This window comes from Theropithecus gelada, chromosome 20 (genome assembly GCF_003255815.1).
Source record: "Theropithecus gelada isolate Dixy chromosome 20, Tgel_1.0, whole genome shotgun sequence".
In the NCBI taxonomy this organism is placed as follows: domain Eukaryota; kingdom Metazoa; phylum Chordata; class Mammalia; order Primates; family Cercopithecidae; genus Theropithecus; species Theropithecus gelada.
Window position 1 is genome coordinate 38,197,816 of NC_037688.1, and position 17,249 is coordinate 38,215,064.

General features: G+C 40.7%; 1 protein-coding gene across 5 annotated transcripts; it reads left to right on the plus strand.

Annotated features, from left to right (window-relative positions):
* The first annotated feature begins 705 nt into the window (after nt 1-705).
* DYNLRB2 (dynein light chain roadblock-type 2) lies at nt 706-10,834 on the plus strand. Of its 5 annotated transcripts, XR_003117069.1 has the most exons (5): nt 924-1,050; nt 3,243-3,318; nt 7,348-7,437; nt 9,517-9,684; nt 10,542-10,834. XR_003117069.1 is itself a non-coding variant. In XM_025370838.1 (4 exons), exons 1-4 carry the CDS (start codon nt 737-739, stop codon nt 10,583-10,585), a joined length of 378 nt encoding a protein of 125 aa, XP_025226623.1. In that variant the 5' UTR covers nt 706-736; the 3' UTR covers nt 10,586-10,834. The 5 variants fall into 5 exon arrangements, 3 of the variants coding, with proteins under 3 accessions (XP_025226623.1, XP_025226624.1, XP_025226625.1); XM_025370838.1 differs by lacking the exons at nt 924-1,050; nt 7,348-7,437 and adding an exon at nt 706-826; XR_003117068.1 differs by lacking the exon at nt 7,348-7,437 and having other exon boundaries at nt 8,971-9,684; nt 10,542-10,675.
* The last annotated feature ends 6,415 nt before the right edge of the window (nt 10,835-17,249 follow it).

Consider the following 17,249-nt stretch of genomic DNA (forward strand, 5'->3'; position numbering starts at 1 on the left):
ACAATAGTGGCTCTTTTCCTCCTAGGCTATAAGGATATTATCAATGTCCCTCAAAAAGTCAAGTGACTTCTGACCATCCCTAACTGATCTTTAATGTGTTTCCTCAATGTGTTTCCTCCAACAGTTCCTTAAATACCCAATGGAATGCTCTTCTATGGCAATGTATAGAACCTCCGGAACTACTACTTGCAATTTTTTAGTAACTCAGAACTGTTGATATTTACAATGGCAAAAATACAGATCCTAATGGATACTGACAACTAACAGAAATACTGACAAGTAGCAACTCTTCAAGGGAGTTGAGAACAGAAAGAGGGTGCTATAACTAGGTGAGAACATAAAATGTGAAACTGTGTTTACTCTACTGATCTTGGAGTAGACAGATATACATTAACTTTTTTAAGTACATAAGATTGTATTATTTGATTCTCTGATATATTTTTCTTCAATATAAAAACTACTGGGAGGGGAGACAACATTATCTGCCCTGTACAGGGCAGTACTAATGGACGGTCATAGGCAGCCAAGACTATCACCAAACCCCTAGAGCAGCCCAACCCCGGAGTCAGATGGCCCTGTTCCCTGTTTACTTGCTCCAAGGCAAGTATCACACGTGGACATTACTGCTTCCGGCACTTTTTGGTGCATTTTGTCCTTCTCCCTGGCACCTGGTGGGTGGTGAATCAGCAGTTCTTGAACGAATGAGTGGCTATTACATTAATTCGTGCCTCAACGAATGAATGAATGGATGAACACAGACCGGGAGCCTGACCCACTTCCCTCTTCCCTCCCGGGCCCCACCGCCCCAGGCTTGGGCGAACCTCAGGTGAGCGCCTGCTCGCCGCTTCCGCGAACCTTCGCCTACGGCGGCCGGGAGGCATCAGGAGCACGGTCAGGGCGGAAAAGCCGATCCGCGAGCACGCAGGCGCGGCCCCGAAGCTTCCGGGGGCCACTTCCTCCTTTGTCTCCTAGCTACGGCTGGTAGCGTTGTTGACATCCCGGGAGTCTGTGCCGCCGGCCTGAGCCCAGAGTTTCGCGGCCTCCGCGATGGTAAATCTAGCGTCTCCGTCTACTCCCCGGCGCTCGAAGGACGCCTACCGGCAAGGACCTTCGCTGCCCGGCTCCTGGGGCCCCCCAAGGCACGGACGGTCCAGGGGCCACGGCGGAGACTGGTGGCTTCAGGATTTTCTTGGAGGGGCGAGACGGAGACCTTGGAAAGGGGGAGGAAGATGTCTAGATGAGTGGAAGCTGTCTTGGGAATTGATTTCGCGGGGGTGGTACATAGGGAGGGGTGATGTTGAGAAAGGAAAGAGAGAGATCGAGAGGATGAAGAATGCTCAGGGGAGTGAGAAATCCGGGGAGCCAGGAAAGTTTCCAAAGACGGGGTGGGAGGCCGAGATGGAAAGGAAAAAACTCAGACCCTTAGAGAGAAGGAAGAGGTGGGACAGGGAAAGCAAGGGAATGCAAGGGTGAGAAGGGAAGATACTGAAAAAGAAGAAAGGGAAATAAAGAAAAAGGAAGTAAGTGATGGGAGACTCGCCCCCCTCCTCCCCCCCCAAAAAAAAAGAAGAAAAAAAAAAGTAGAAACTGTGGAAAGCAAAGGTCGTTAAGAGAGGAATGAAACGGGGATTGGAGATGGGGATTAAGAAATTATACTAGGAGCACTCAGAAGTCATGAGACCAGAAACAACTGGGTGGAGAAATGGAAAGGCCAGGGAAAGAAAAGAAAGGAGTATGGGAGATAAGTAACAGGGAGAAAGATAAATGAGGACACAGTGGCTTCAAGAAGCTGTGGACATCGTCTTAAAGATTGCCCAAAATGCAGTAAATTATTGATCCCCTGTTCAGCGTTTACGGTTTAGTGCAGTGTTTCTCAAAGTGAGATGCAAATATTCGTTGCTACATAAGATGGCCCAGAAATGCTAAATAAGAATGAATCACATCGTGAGAAAGTTATTCCTCTTCCTTTTTGTTCAACCTTCAGACTACATACAGGAGAAAATTTCTGTTACTATTAGGTCCTTAATACCACTGTCATTTGGAAGTTTCCATTTTTCATCTAAAGAGCAGTCCTCAGGCTCAGAGCTTTCATTGCAGTAGAATTTAATGATATGCTGTCTCTTCATTTTGTTCATTTTGTTTGTTTTACAGTTATTTCTATTTATGAGGAACAACATCAGGTTTCCATCTGTGGTAGTGATATATGGTTTCCTTTTAAAATGCATTTATTTAAACTTTTAGCAGTGAGATAATTTAAAGAATACTTAGATAAATAATATATATGGCATTCATAATGGTAAGAATAATGAATCTAGTATAAAAATGCCTAAAGTTAAGAAAACATTGGCTATGATGCTGAAATAGAGAAATAAGTGCTCATGCTCATACCAAGTGCAAAGGAAAACTATCTTGAAGTAACATAATGTTCACCTGTGCAATATTGAGGAAAAAAGAATATAGCAAACCCTCATCAAGAGAATTTGCAGAATACTGTTTGAACTCAGAATATCCAGAGATTGCTCAGTCATGAACAATTTGCAGGTTTGGAAAAGATAGTTCTTGACTTTGACTTTTCTAGAGGGGAAGAAAACGTACAATACAGTCTACACATAAGATTCCAAATGAGTTTAAAACACAATAATAGATTCCAGAATAATCATTCATAGTTGAACATTCAGCTTGCACTGATATGGAAGCTATAGTTATCAAGAAAATCCTAGAATCCTGGAATACTTTGTTTTTTATAGAATATCCTTTAAATTTAATCATCTGAACTGATTAGGTCACAGTAATGAAAATAAGATTTCTCAATAAGGACTACTTTTAGACATAGGGAGGCCATGATATAGCTCTATAAATATCTAAAGCACTATAATGTAGAAAAGGAATTTTCATTTGAATACAGCAGGGTCAATGAATGAAAGATAATCTGGGACAAATTTCCATGCAATGTAAAGAATAATTTTCTAGTAAATGGAAACAGATAAATATGGAGTGAACTCCTGTGAGGCAGTAAGCTGTCTTACTGAGATTTATCAGGATTGTAACCACGAGGTCTTATATAGGTATATTTATGTGGGACTTGACAATTTCAAAGCTGTCTTTTAAAAATCTGAGATTATCACACTCGGCACCTTAGGTTATGGAGATAGGGGAGTAGGTATCTTTCCAAACGTTATTCTCCTTAGGGTTGGAGTTACCACAGGGCCCTTTTGGTTAATTATCTTCCTGGTCTCTTTCAGGCAGAGGTGGAAGAAACCTTAAAGAGGATCCAGAGCCATAAAGGGGTTATTGGAACTATGGTTGTAAATGCAGAAGGTAAATATATCACAGGCTATCTTCTTGACATGCAGAAGCCAACCAGGAACCTGTTTGCTGTGTTAGTCCATATATATATATATGAAACACTCTGCTAAGATCTGGGGACATAAATATGAAGAAGACATGTCTAAAAATGTCTATATACTCCTAAGAAGCACTATACATTGTTTACTTTTTAAAGCTTTGGTAATTCTCTTCCAATATTTCAGAAGTGCCAAAAAAACTGTCATATAGAAGATAGGGAGAGTATCATTGATGGTAGTTTGTTTTTGTTTCAACATTATTAACCATACAGAATTTCAGTCTTTATTTTAAGTGGAACGTGTTCCTTGAACATATTTTATTTAAAAATCTTTGAGAATTAATGATATCATTTATAATGTACTCTTTGTGGATGTAGTATAAGAAGAGCCTATACATTTCCAACTATGAAATCTGTAGACTTACCAAAAACTTGCCCTTGCTGCACAATCCTTGTTAAGAATCCACATCGCATTTACTTTGGCATGTTACTTTGGCACATTACTTTGGCACATTGCTCCATGCTCAGCTATGGTGGCAACCTCTTAAGAGTTCCTGCTGGTTTCATTGCTAATTCAGACACTTGTAAGGACAAGGGGTGCCAGAAATTCCAGAGCATTAGTTAAAATAAGAGTAGCTACTTTACATAATTTGTGGTGCAACCATGGAATTGGTCCATTACCAACTCAGTGCCTTGGAAAAATCCAGCAGTAAATACTTATTGAGCAACTACCAACTGAAAGTCTGCTTAAATTCTGAACTACAACTCCTTACCACTAAGAATGCACAATAACCTATTTTACTGGTGGTTTTGATCATTAAATGAGACAATAATTGTTGAGTGCTTGGCATAATACCCAACACAATAGTAATTAAATAGTTATGAAAATGTCGGGATTTTTAATTCATTTATACAGATAAAGCATTTGATTTGTTTTATAACCAGTAACTCAAGGCCAAATGAATGAGAGAGATAATAGAACATAATAAATTTTCGAGCTTGAATAATCAGGGGAAGAGAAGATTTAAGATCTGTCTTACAGGTAAGTCAAGAACTATGCAGAATATTTCCAGGAAGCATTCCAGCCCTAGTACATGGATCTGGTTGCATTGATTTTATTTCCAGGTATTTGCATACACTCTGCCATGGCTCCGAAGATGAGCCGTCCATGTGATTTCATAGAGGTGGTTCATTAGTTTCCTTTGGCTGCAGTAACAAACTACAACACGCCTGGTAACTTAAAACAACAGAAACGTATTCTATTCCAGTTCTGGAGGTTAGAAGTTGAAATCAAGATATCCGCAGGCTCATGCTTCCTCTGAAGACACTATGGAAGGATCATTCCTTACCTCTTCCTAGCTTCTGGTAGTTGTCAATCTTCAGTGTTCCTTGGCCTATAGACACATCACTCCAATCTCCACCTCCATCATGATGTGGCTTTCTCATCTTTGTGTCTCTTGTCTGTTTCATTATAAGAACCCCAGTTGTTGGATTAGGGCCTACGCGAATCCAGTGTGACCTCATCTTAACTAATTACATCTGCAAAGACCCTGTTTCCAAATAAGGCCACCTTCTGAGGTTTATATTGGACTTGAATTTGGGGATCTGGGGGGTCTAGGGAGACACTCTTCAACCCTGTACAGGTACATTCACCTGTGACACCCAGAACCACTCATCTAATGTTATTCTTTGGAAGATCTTGGTCTAAAGTAGGTAATCCTGGTGATATGTGCCAAACGTCTGAAAAATATTCACCCTCTTTGATCTACAATTTTACTCCTAGCAATTTATCCTAAAGAGTGATGATGAAAATATTTAGGTATGAGGATACTCACTGAGGCATCATATGTAATAGCAATAAATAAATAAATAGAACAAGTAAGTAAATAAATGTATCCTAACAGTGCAGGAATTTTTAAAGTAACTATATAATATTTACTTGATGAACATTACTCTATTTAAAAGGTTGAAGACTATTTAGGGTCTTGGGAAACTACTCACAGTATTAGATGAAAAAAGCAGAGAACAAAGCGGTCACCAGCGCGTTCTAATCCTATCTATGGTCAAGTGCACACATACACTTCAAATAAATAGAGAAGGAAGAGTAGGGATATGTTACAGTGATCACCCTGAGTAGTGAGACGAAAAGTGATTTTCACTTTATTTTCCTGAGGTTCCTCAATTAACACTTCTCTTATCCGAAGGCAACAAAATATTATTTTCAATACCCATTAACTTCTAATTAACCTCTACTAGGATAAGTTTATATTAGAATTCAGGACACTTTTCAAGGTTTCTGGGTACTTAAGAGTTTTTACCTGAAAGCCAAATTAACCTGTTTTCTCTAAAATATAAATAAGGGGCTTATTTTTATGGTTGGATTATTAATAACCAGAGTATATGACAAGGATGTTTATTAATGGCATATGGTGTAAACTATGTGACCAGAATGTAATAAAATACTCAGTTTCAACAACCTACTCAATTTTAGATGAAAGCGTCATTTATTACAGTGTAGCTTTGTAGCTTTTCAGCTTTGGGAAGTCCCATGAAATTTAATACCAAAATATTTAGCTAAGATGATGTTTTATGTATCACTGTTTTCTACTAGCAGTTGTGGTCTACTAATTCTAGGCAAATCATTTTAGCATTTTCAGATTATATTTGTGGTTAGGTCAGACTTCTACCATGCTTATTCATTTAGATATCATCATATGCCATGTTAAATATAGTCCTTCGGTTTCACTGTTACTGAAACGTAGACTTCCTATTGAAGACAGTAAAGTAGTCTTCCCAGTTTAGCCCAATGCTACATATTTTAATTAGAGTAGATTTTTGTTAGCATTGGTTTCTCATTTATAAAACCATTCGTTGTTTATAATATTGCAACACTGATCATTGAATTAGATACTGGCAAATATGTATGTTTGTTCCCCAGGCAGTCAGATCTGTCATATTTTCTAATGTACATAAGTCTGATTTCTACAGGCTCTTAATTTTAAATATTCCTGACATTTCTAACAATCTATCATTTGAGTTTCATTAGATTGTAACAGCCATCCAGCCAATTCCTTTTATTTTGAAATACAGTCTATCAACCAAAGCACAAATGTGCAGTTGAAGATGACAAATTGAAATAACGGGTGCTGGCTTACTAGGATCATAGAGAGTAGTAAAGTAGTGCCATCAAATTTTAGAATACATATGCTCTTTGTTCTAGGAGCTTCATTTTAGGAAATTATCCTACACATATATACAAATGTGAAATGAGATGACCAAGGACATATTAAGTAGCCTTGTTTACAAAAGTCAAAGATTGAGAACAGCCTAAATGCTCATCAGTAGGACATATTAAGTATATTATAAAACATCTATTCAACAAGACTATTATTCAGTCACTAATATGTGTGACTTATGTGTACAGAATCAGACAATTTCCAAAGAGTATTAAATTTAAAAATCAAGGTACGAAATAGAGAATGGTATCATTAAAATGAAAATTACAAACACAAACACATACATTCTTGAATAGACCTAGAATGTCTCTAGAAGGCTCTAAGAAACCAGTAGTTGTTTCTCAGAAGGGAAGTGGGTAAATTTTATACCATATGCTAAAATTACTTCTCAATAAATTATTTTTTAATTACCTCACATGGTGCCAAGAGTTCAATAAATATTTGTTGATTGATTTTTTTCCAAGTGTGTATGGCAGATATGAAAAACTCCACGTGTTTCCACTGTGCACACTTATTATTCAAAAAGGCTAGCTGTTTTATTTATTGACTTGGATCATGAACAGACTAACTAAATAGACCTGAGCATCTGATTCATAATCCTGTCACCTACATTTTAAATAATTTATTCTGGTTGTATTTCTTGTTTTGCTACTGAGCATTGCACCCTTAGTAGGTAGTCACTACTTAGGATGCAAAATAAAACTGCTCGTCAAAAAGTTCCCATCAAAGGTTGCGTGTTGCCACATTTCCATTTCCTGCTTGTTAAAGATCCATGCTTTGTGACCTTCAGGTATGCAAGACAGCTGACTGCCTTCCAGGGAAAAAGTGGCCAGCAAATCATACTAAAAGATTAGCAAGGTTTTTATGATGCTTTATTTATTGAATAGGTTTTCTTGTAATTATTATCCTCATACTGTTTAGCAAAACATTCTGGACACAGCAGTTATCTTAAAAGAAAGAGAAATCAGTCTTTTCAAAGTCAAAATTGATGGTCTTCAAGATTTTTATGAAAACCTGGTAAAATCCTAAGTTTGTAACACTCTTCTACTCTTGAAAGTGCTCTTCTTGTTTAATAGTTTCTGGAGCTACATTCTCTGAAGGAAACCAGGAGCCATGTTAGGCTCATTCTTGAGTGCCCTTAATACAGATACCTAAGGAATTTGATAGCGATCCCAAATTCACCTTCATATCTCCTCCTAAAATAAAAGCACATTGCAAATCAAATCCCTGGAATTCTCTGGCTATCTAGTTCTTCTCAAAATAATATGAAGGCGGCCGGGCGCAGTGGCTCAAGCCTGTAATCCCAGCACTTTGGGAGGCCGAGACGGGCGGATCATGAGGTCAGGAGATCGAGACCATCCTGGCTAACACGGTGAAACCCCGTCTCTACTAAAAAAATACAAAAAACTAGCCGGGCATGGTGGCAGGCGCCTGTAGTCCCAGCTACTCAGGAGGCTGAGGCAGGAGAATGGCGTAAACCCGGGAGGCGGAGCTTGCAGTGAGCTGAGACCCAGCCACTGCACTCCAGCCTGGGCGAAAATGCGAGACTCCATCTCAAAAAAATAATAATAATAATATGAAGGCTATCTCTCATTAGATACGATATATGTAAAATACCTACCACAGTGCCTGTTACATAATAGGCATTAATGCTGGGTGTTCCAAGTTGAGTTAGATTGATTTCAACTGAATTGAATTACACTTGCATATTCTTCTGGCTAGAATTTTCCAGTTAATAGTTTCTGTTTTAAACTTGTGTAACAGAACAATAGAGCATGCTGGGCATGGTGGCTCACGCCTGTAATCCCAACACTTTGGGAGACATGAGGCGGATGGGTCACCTGAGGTCAGGAGTTCAGCCTAGCCAACATGGTGAAACCCTGTCTCTACTAAAAATACAGCAATTAGCCAGGCGTGGTGGTGGGTGCCTGCAGTCTCAGCTACTCCAGCTACTCGGGAAGCTGAGGGAGGAGAATTGCTGGAACCCGGGAGGCAGAGGTTGCAGTGAGCCGAGATCCTGCCGTTGCACTCCAGCCTGGGCCTAGGACAGCGAGACTCCGTCTCAAAACAAACAAACAAACAATGGAGCACACAAGTAGCCAAATTTAATAGTGTTTACACCAAAAATGAGTGCAAACCAGGGAATGCACAGCAAAACTACAATATCCTTATTGCCACATTTTCTTTTTTTTCAATCAATGTTGACCAGGTTGGCCTCGAACATGTAGCCTCGCCTCCCCGAGTGCCAGAGCAACCGGCCTGAGCCACCACGGCTCCTATTACCACATTTTGTAACATAAAATTTAAGGTTTGCAAAATACTGTGTGAGGAGTCCCTTTTGATGTACCGTCTAGCATGTGTGGTGATATCCCTTTACGTTTCTGGCCTCAGGGAAGAAGACTAACACCATGTCACAGATGAAGCACTTCAAAGCAGACTCACTGTAGACAAGATATTCGGGGGAGTGCGTTTCATCTAAAAATATGTTAACTTAGTACTCAAGCAGTCAGTTAACAGCTTCTGAAAGATTTATGCACAAAAACGTTCATCATCACCCCATTAGCTATATAAAAAATATAAGGTACAAAATGACCAAACAATAGGAGATGGACTGTATTATATGTCCATAAAAGAGTAAAGTATGCAGTTATTAAAAATAATGTTGATGACACTGTCAACAAGGACAACTCGTATGTTATAATTTTAATGAAGAAAAAAGCAACAGTCAAATTTGTAAATATAGTTTCACACAACTATACTTAAAAATCTACAGAGACAAAAAGATTGGAAGGAAATAAACTAAAATTGTTACCAGAGAGTGATAAGCCATAACTTTTTCCTCCACTTTACAATTATCAGTGTTTTCCAGTACTTTCACAATGTACATATTACTTTTCTAGTCAGAAAATTATTAACCAAAATTAAATTTCATAATAGGTATTCCCATCCGAACAACCTTGGACAACTCAACAACTGTTCAATATGCAGGCCTTCTTCATCACCTGACAATGAAAGCCAAAAGCACAGTTCGTGATATTGATCCTCAGAACGACCTGACTTTTCTTAGGATCAGATCAAAGAAACATGAAATCATGGTAGCTCCAGGTAATTTGGCATTTCATTTCCTAGTTAAATCATCTTTCTACTTTGCTAGATAAAAAGCCTTGTTTCTATGAATGGGAAGTATAGATTTCAGTATGCAATATAAAACATAATATTCTTCTATTACAGAATGATGTTTGAATGTAAAAATCCCAACCTAAAAATTCTATGAAATTAGCAATTAATATGACCCCATGACTTTAGAACAGGTTGAATTTTGCCCACTTGCATTTATTATTAGTAATGGAAAAATTTAGAAAATGTAGGTCTCATTTTCAGCAAACTTAGCATACAGGCTCTGCAGAATGGGAGAAATGTTCCCTGTCCTGCAGATAAAGTAGGCAGTGAACCCAAGGCCTGTAGGTTCTTAAACCCTCCCTATGAGGAAAGTACATCTCCCAGGTCTACCAGAAGAGCAGCCACAGAACCACTCCTTTCCCTGAAGGAATTAGGTGCACCATGTTACAAAATGACTGTACCATGGGACCTATGGCACTGAACTAATCTAGAACAAACCTCTATAGTAAATCCATCAAATCAGAATTGCCTATAAACTAAATGAAGTTTTTTCTACACCAGTGTCCTCACCCTGGCTACACATTAAATCACTTGGAGGACTTGTAAAAAATTTTTCCATTCCTGCAACTCCACCCCAAACCAATGAAATCAGAATCTCTGAGGCCCTAGGAAATGGGTATTTTCTAAAGGCTCAACAGGTAATTCTGATGTGCAGCCAGGGTGGGAAACCATCTGTCTACACAAGGTCCATGTGATGTTTTGAAGAGAACAGCAGTCTAGTTGAAATATTCCTTGATTAAATTTAAATTAAGGGTGAATTGATTTTGTCCATCTCTCCATAGATAAGGAATATCTTCTGATCGTCATTCAGAATCCATGTGAATAGACCTGCGATGGCCAAGCCTGTCTAAGCGACACTGGGTTAGAAACACTTGGCTCTCTCATGATTATTAAAATTCTATTTCAATCTAACTGACCCTTCAAACATTCTTTTCTATTTCTACATCTAAACTGTTCTGCATGTCTCATTTAGTCCCTTTTGATTATATTGTGAAGTTGTACTTTAGTGATACAATAAATGAATTCTGGTATATATGTCTCTATTGTCTTATAATACACAAAACCAAGGATTCTAATAAGACAGCGCTCCTTGTGACAATTCTTTTAGTCTAGAAGTAGCTGTCACCAAGTACAGAAGTAGAATTTCACCCATTTCTGTGGTAGACCAAGGAGATTCAGTAGAGCATTGTGGGAGCTATACGGAGAATAGAAAGTCCCAATACTCAAAGAGTATTCAATGGTTTCCCAGGTTAAATAAGGACAGCAGGGAGTCAGAAGCATGGTTGCCACTGGGGCCAGTGCCAGCCTAAGAAGCTCCTCCATCCCTCGTACTTGTGCTTCTAGCACACCAGTCTGAGGGGGCCAGGAATGAGTCTTAGGCAAGGTTTCATACATATAAGGCTGAGTATATAACTCCAGAGGGTTTGATTTTTACTGGATGTTGCAAACATTCAGAAAATCATGAAAATAGTAACAACAAATCTAACAGATTTCTATGCACCCCAAACCCACAAAGAAGAGATGTTAACATTTTGCCACATTTGCTTTATAGCCTCTTTTTTTTCCAACTAAACTTTGCATTTTGAGATAACTGAAGTTTCATGTGAAATTTTTAGAAATAACATAGTGATTCTGTGTGCCCTTTATACAGTTTCCCCCTGTAGCAACATCCTCCAAAACCCTAGGACAGTATCACAACCAGGAAATTGATAGTGACTCAGTCAAGACACAGAATATTTGCATCCCTGGCAGGATTCCTCAGATGCCCTTTGGTAGCACCTCCCTCCAACCCTTGACCCCTGACAGCCACTAAGCTGTCCTCCATTGATATAATTTTTTAATATCAAAAATGTTATGTAGGCCAGGCACGGTGGCTCCCACCTGTAATCTCAGCATTTTGGGAGGCCGAGGCAAGCAGATCACCTGAGGTCAGGAGTTCGAGACCAGCCTGGCCAACATGGTGAAACCCCATCTCAACTAAGTACAAAAACTAGCCAGGCATGGTGGCACATGCCTGTAATCCCAGCTACTCGGGAGGCTGAGGCAGGAGAATCATTTGAACCCGGGAGGTGGAGGTTGCAGTGAGCCAAGATTGTACCACTTCACTCCAGCCTGAGCTACAACAGAGTTAGACTCTGTCTAAAGAAAAAAAAAAAAAAAAAAAAAGTAAGCGGAATAAATACAATATGTAACCTTTAGGGATTGACTTTTTCCCTCTGCATCATTCTCTTGAGATTCATCCAAAAAATAAGAAATGAAACATTACAGCTACAGCTGAAGCCTGCTCCTCCTCCTTGGGCCTCTGTCCTCCTTCCCCAGAAGATTCTTGTCAGGAGGCACAGGTTACCCAACGCAAGCGTCCGCAGGTACTTTCACCTAAGTTCCTGCCACAGCTCCACATGAAGCCAAGTGTGAGAATGATGCCTGGTAAGTTTATTAGTGCAGCCACACCACTGGCCCCAATTTGCACCCTGTGAGACTATCATAGCCAACCCTGACAGACGGTGGTATCAGCAGAAAGGAAGAGCCACACCAAATCCCTAAGGTTAAAGGGATTTACTCTCCCAAGTGGTGATGGGAGAGGAGACAGGTCATGGATGAAACTCACCCAAGGCTGAGGGAGACAAGGGGGACTGAAGCCAAACAGCCAAATCTTTGCATGCAACAGATGTCGGAGCCCCACTGCATAACTCAGTACTCCTGGGAGCAGGGCCTGCACATGTCAGTTTTGCAAATGTTCTCCAGGTAGTTGCAATGCAGCTGCAGGCTGAGACATGCTGAGTCGTGGTCAGGAATGAAGGTTTTAGAGTCATTGGCCCTAGATTCTTCAAATTCTGGCTCTGCTGCTTGTCAACATTAGGAGCCTCATCGCCTCATTTATAAAACAGGGTGATAAGAAAACCTAACCAAGGCTTGTTTATGAGAATCAGGTGAGCTGATACAGATAAAATGCCTAGCACACAGTGAATATTCAACAAATACTTGCTTTTGCCGACATGGTTGCCACCACTCAAAAATGACTCTTATTTGGGTAGTGAGGAGGAGTAGCCCAAGACACATACAAATGAGTTTTAGGGACAACTCTGCACATCATCAAGCCACACAATTATAAGGAGGTTGCTGACTCTGTCTGCAGAGAGAACAGAGCAAATAAGGAAATGAGCCCAAAGTATAACAGGAGTGTGTCCGCCTTAACCTGTGGGATGAATAAACCCAGAAGGATTGTAGGATAGGGAAGCTACGCTATGGCACATAGCTGACTTTGGGGCCACTTTCCCACACTTTTTATTTTAAAAGACTTCAGACTTACGGAAGATTAGAAAGAATAGCACAAGGAACAGCATACAAGCTTCACCTACATTCAACAACTGTTAATATTTTATGATATTTGTTTCATCTCTATAAGTACATATTATAGATATAGATATATATGCACACACACATAGCATATAAAAGCTGCATATACTATAATAGCAGGTATTTCTCCAAAATTAAAGAATCCTCTTAATAACCACCACACCAGTTTCATACTTAAGAAATTTAATATTAATGCAATAATATCACATAATATGCAATCATACTCAAACTGGCACAGTGGTCCCAATAATGTTCTTTATAGCTTTGTAAAAAAATCTAAGGGCCTATCAAGGATCACATGCTGCATTTGGTTGTCGTGTCTCTTTCATTTTTTAGCTGTTCTTAGAAACTTATTCTCCACTACGCAACCTCTAGGTGGTATCCAATTTGTATTTGCTCTCCCTAGAGACCCCAGTGCCACCTGCCCCCCATTCCCCACAAGCCCCTCTGATTGGGCCCAGACACAGTCTGTAATGACAGGAAATGAAGCTGCAGAGCAGGTCTTCAACACAGGTGAGTGACTGCCTTCATCTCAACCTCTTCCTTCAGCCTAGTGAAGCCTGAGTAACATGGTACTCACTCAGCCCTGGACAGCTTCAGCATCTGCTAACAGTTTGCAACACAAACAAGGCCTTGCTAGACTCTAAATGACAAGAAAATACACTAGTGAAGGGGAATCCATTCTTTTTAGAGTCTCAAATTTTCACACCTAGAAAGAACCATAGAGATCATCTATCCGACCCTTTGGCTTTACAGGTGGGGATTTCACCTGAGCCTGGTGTCAGGTGTCTTTAAGACATCAGGTATGTGAACTTGTATTGGTCTGGCTGTGTCTATCGAACTGGCACTTATGACATTATCAGGGGCTCATGCCCTTGTGAGATCCCTCCATACCATCCCCAAAAATTGTTTTTAGGAGGCACAGAATAGCTCATTTTAAAGTGTACCAGAGGTAACATTTGATTCTAATACCCAAATCTGTCTTCTTCCCATAGTTTCCTGCCCACCCAGAGCTTGTCATCAGATGCATGGCTGAGTGGTAAAGCCACTTCCTTCCTCCTGACACGGCCAGAAACTTCAAGCCCTATTTGCAACATAGCAGTGTGAAATCTCTGGCAGGTGCAGATGGCACGGCTGCAAGTGCCAGAACTCTATGTGGGCCTTAAGGGGAGGAAGACACTTCCATCCCACTGGGCAGGAAACTCACAGTAGTTGCATTTACAGTCCTGCCTGTACCTTTGCATCCAGAGGAAACTGTGAGGCTTTGTTGGGGCAGAGACTGTGGCAGCAAAAGGAAGAATTTGCCAGAGCCAGTTACAACAAAGGAGGATGTGATCTTGGGAAGTTTGCACCACACCTCTCTCCATTCTGGCACCTACAACTTGATATTCCTTCTTGGATTCATAACAGCATAGTTAATGACCTATATCTAAAAGATGGCTGGACCTATAGACTGAAGATTCACACCCATCCAAAACCATCAGCAAAGCTTTCAGTTCCCAGGGGAAATGAAAACCTGGGCTCATACAGTGCTCCCTCTTAGTCTAACTTGCTATAAATTTTACCTGAACAATAGAAGAGCTATTTGCAGAGTCTCTGGAGGAACATATTCCAACCACAAATATTAATGATAATGAACCTGAAAAGACCAGCTTAATAAAATAGCTGAAAATGAATTTACACATCATTAGCATTATGAGCTCCCAAATCTTCATCTCTGAACGGCTGGACTATCCGAGTAGAGGATGGATGGGAACCCGCCTAGGTTTCCAGAGCAGTGCCTCCAGCAGACCCTCTGACTGGGTATGTTCTGGCTTTTGAAATACGTTACCTATTCTCTCCTAAAGCCAGAATTACTACAGACTAAGGGTGGACATTTTGTCTCCCCTCTTGGTCTTTGAAAAATTAGAATTATCTCCAATTTGTGTTTGATATGGGGCAAAATATTTCCACTCTTTTGATGTTAGAAAACAATGTAATGTCCTTGAAATGGAAACTATCACATGTGTAGGTGAATTGCGTATAGATATTCATTCAACCAATATTTTGTCTTATATTCTTTGTTGAAGAAAAAGACAAGAAAGGCCGGATGCAGTGTCTCATGCCTGTAATCCCAGCACTTTGGGAGGCTGAGGCAGATGGATCACCTGAGGTCAGGAGTTACCAGCCCTGCCAACATGGTGAAACCCCGTCTCTACTAAAAATACAAAAATTAGGCCGGGCGCGGTGGCTCAAGCCTGTAATCCCAGCACTTTGGGAGGCCGAGATGGGCGGATCACGAGGTCCGGAGATCGAGACCATCCTGGCGAACACAGTGAAACCCCGTCTCTACTAAGAAATACAAAAAATAGCCGGGCGAGATGGCGGGCGCCTGTAGTCCCAGCTACTCAGGAGGCTGAGGCCGGAGAATGGCGTGAACCCGGGAGGCGGAGCTTGCAGTGAGCTGAGATCCGGCCACTGCACTCCAGCCTGGGCTACAGAGCGAGACTCCGTCTCAAAAAAAAAAAAAAAACAAAAACAAAAATTAGCTGGGTGTGGTGGCGGGCACCTATAATCCCAGCTACTCGGGAGGTTGAGGCACGAGAATCGCTTGAACCCAGGAGGCAGAGGTTGCAGTGAACCATTGCACTCCAGCCTGGGCAACAAGAGCGAAACTCTGTCTCAAAACAAAACAAACAAACAAAAAGACAGGAAAACATGGATCATATGTGGGGGCATAACAGCTTTCAGAGAGGTATAACATCTTCAACGAGGGACTTACAAAGATAAGTTGGTCTCTCAAATCCTGAGAATCATGGGGCTAGATGACTCCTGTAATACAAAAACATCTCTAATAATGGAAACTCAGGCATTCCCTGACAGTTTGGACTACATAAGGTTCATAAATCTTTTCTGGTACATTTCTTATGCAAGATTTGACATAGAGGGTTAGCCATGCACCCAGCCATTCCTTGAACCCATAGAAGATAACACTGAATCTTCTTACTTCCTCCTGGCTTCTTACCCCAGGGAACCTCCATTCTGTATTTCCCTTCAGCACATATGCTTTCGGGGCTCCCTCTATAGATTTCACCAGCCTGGAACACTCCCACCACATGCAGAATTAATTTTAAAATCCTCTCTCTTTGGTCAACTTTACAACTTGAGAAACAATACGATACAGTTGAGAGAACATGAGATCTGAGATCTGACTCTATGACTTATTAGCAGGGTCAACAACTTTGAACCTCAGTTTTCCTGTCTACAAATGTGAAGAATGTCCACCCACAGCGGCCTTGAATTCTGAACTATACAGGACAGCATAGATGCCAATTACTGTTATTAATAACAGCAATGGCAGCAAAATAAAAGTTTACCACAATACAAGCCATTTAATGCATCTCACTGTGGCCTCCTCTCATCTTTAATTGTAAATATTAATAGGTTTATAGAATGGTGATCCTGTGGTGAACAATTTTGTGTAAATCCCTTTCCTTGTCATTTGGTTAGCATTTCCACATTCCCAACTAGAATTCCTGTTGATGTTTAATATCCAAATGCAATTTCATCTGGTTGGTCCGTGGTAAAGACGTGGTCCAGGTGAGGCCAATCAGAGATGTTTCCTTAGTATTTAGATATGGAAGACAGTCAGAGGAAAATTTCCATGTGGCTCAACCGATGCATGAAAACACAGGTGTTGGGGGTAGCCATGTGTTCCACACGGGAGCAGCAGAGAAAGCCAGTTCTAAGAAGAAAAGAATGCTGCAGTTGTGCATCGTGACATGGAACGAGAGGTACAGTGTTCATTCCAGGGACTCCCTGCAGTTTTCTGGGTCCTCAGCTGCATTTTGGCACTTGGATTCTATGTGGCAGCCCTGAGGTCTTACAATAAGTTCTCTATTTTGTATACACCGCCAGAGTAGGTTTCTGTTGCCTGAAACCAAAAAGATTATAACCAACAATTTTGGGCTATATTTGGGTCGCCCCTGGCTGTTTTAATCAGACACAGTGGAGGAAGTGGAGCCAGCTCAGGAAGTGAGCACTAATCAGAGGCCCTGAGCAATGGGGTCATGGTCACTCCCTCCCTCGCTTCCAATATGGCCAGCCAGGAAGACAGGGCACTGATGGGCCTGTCAGGAGGTGGAGCTCTGGGG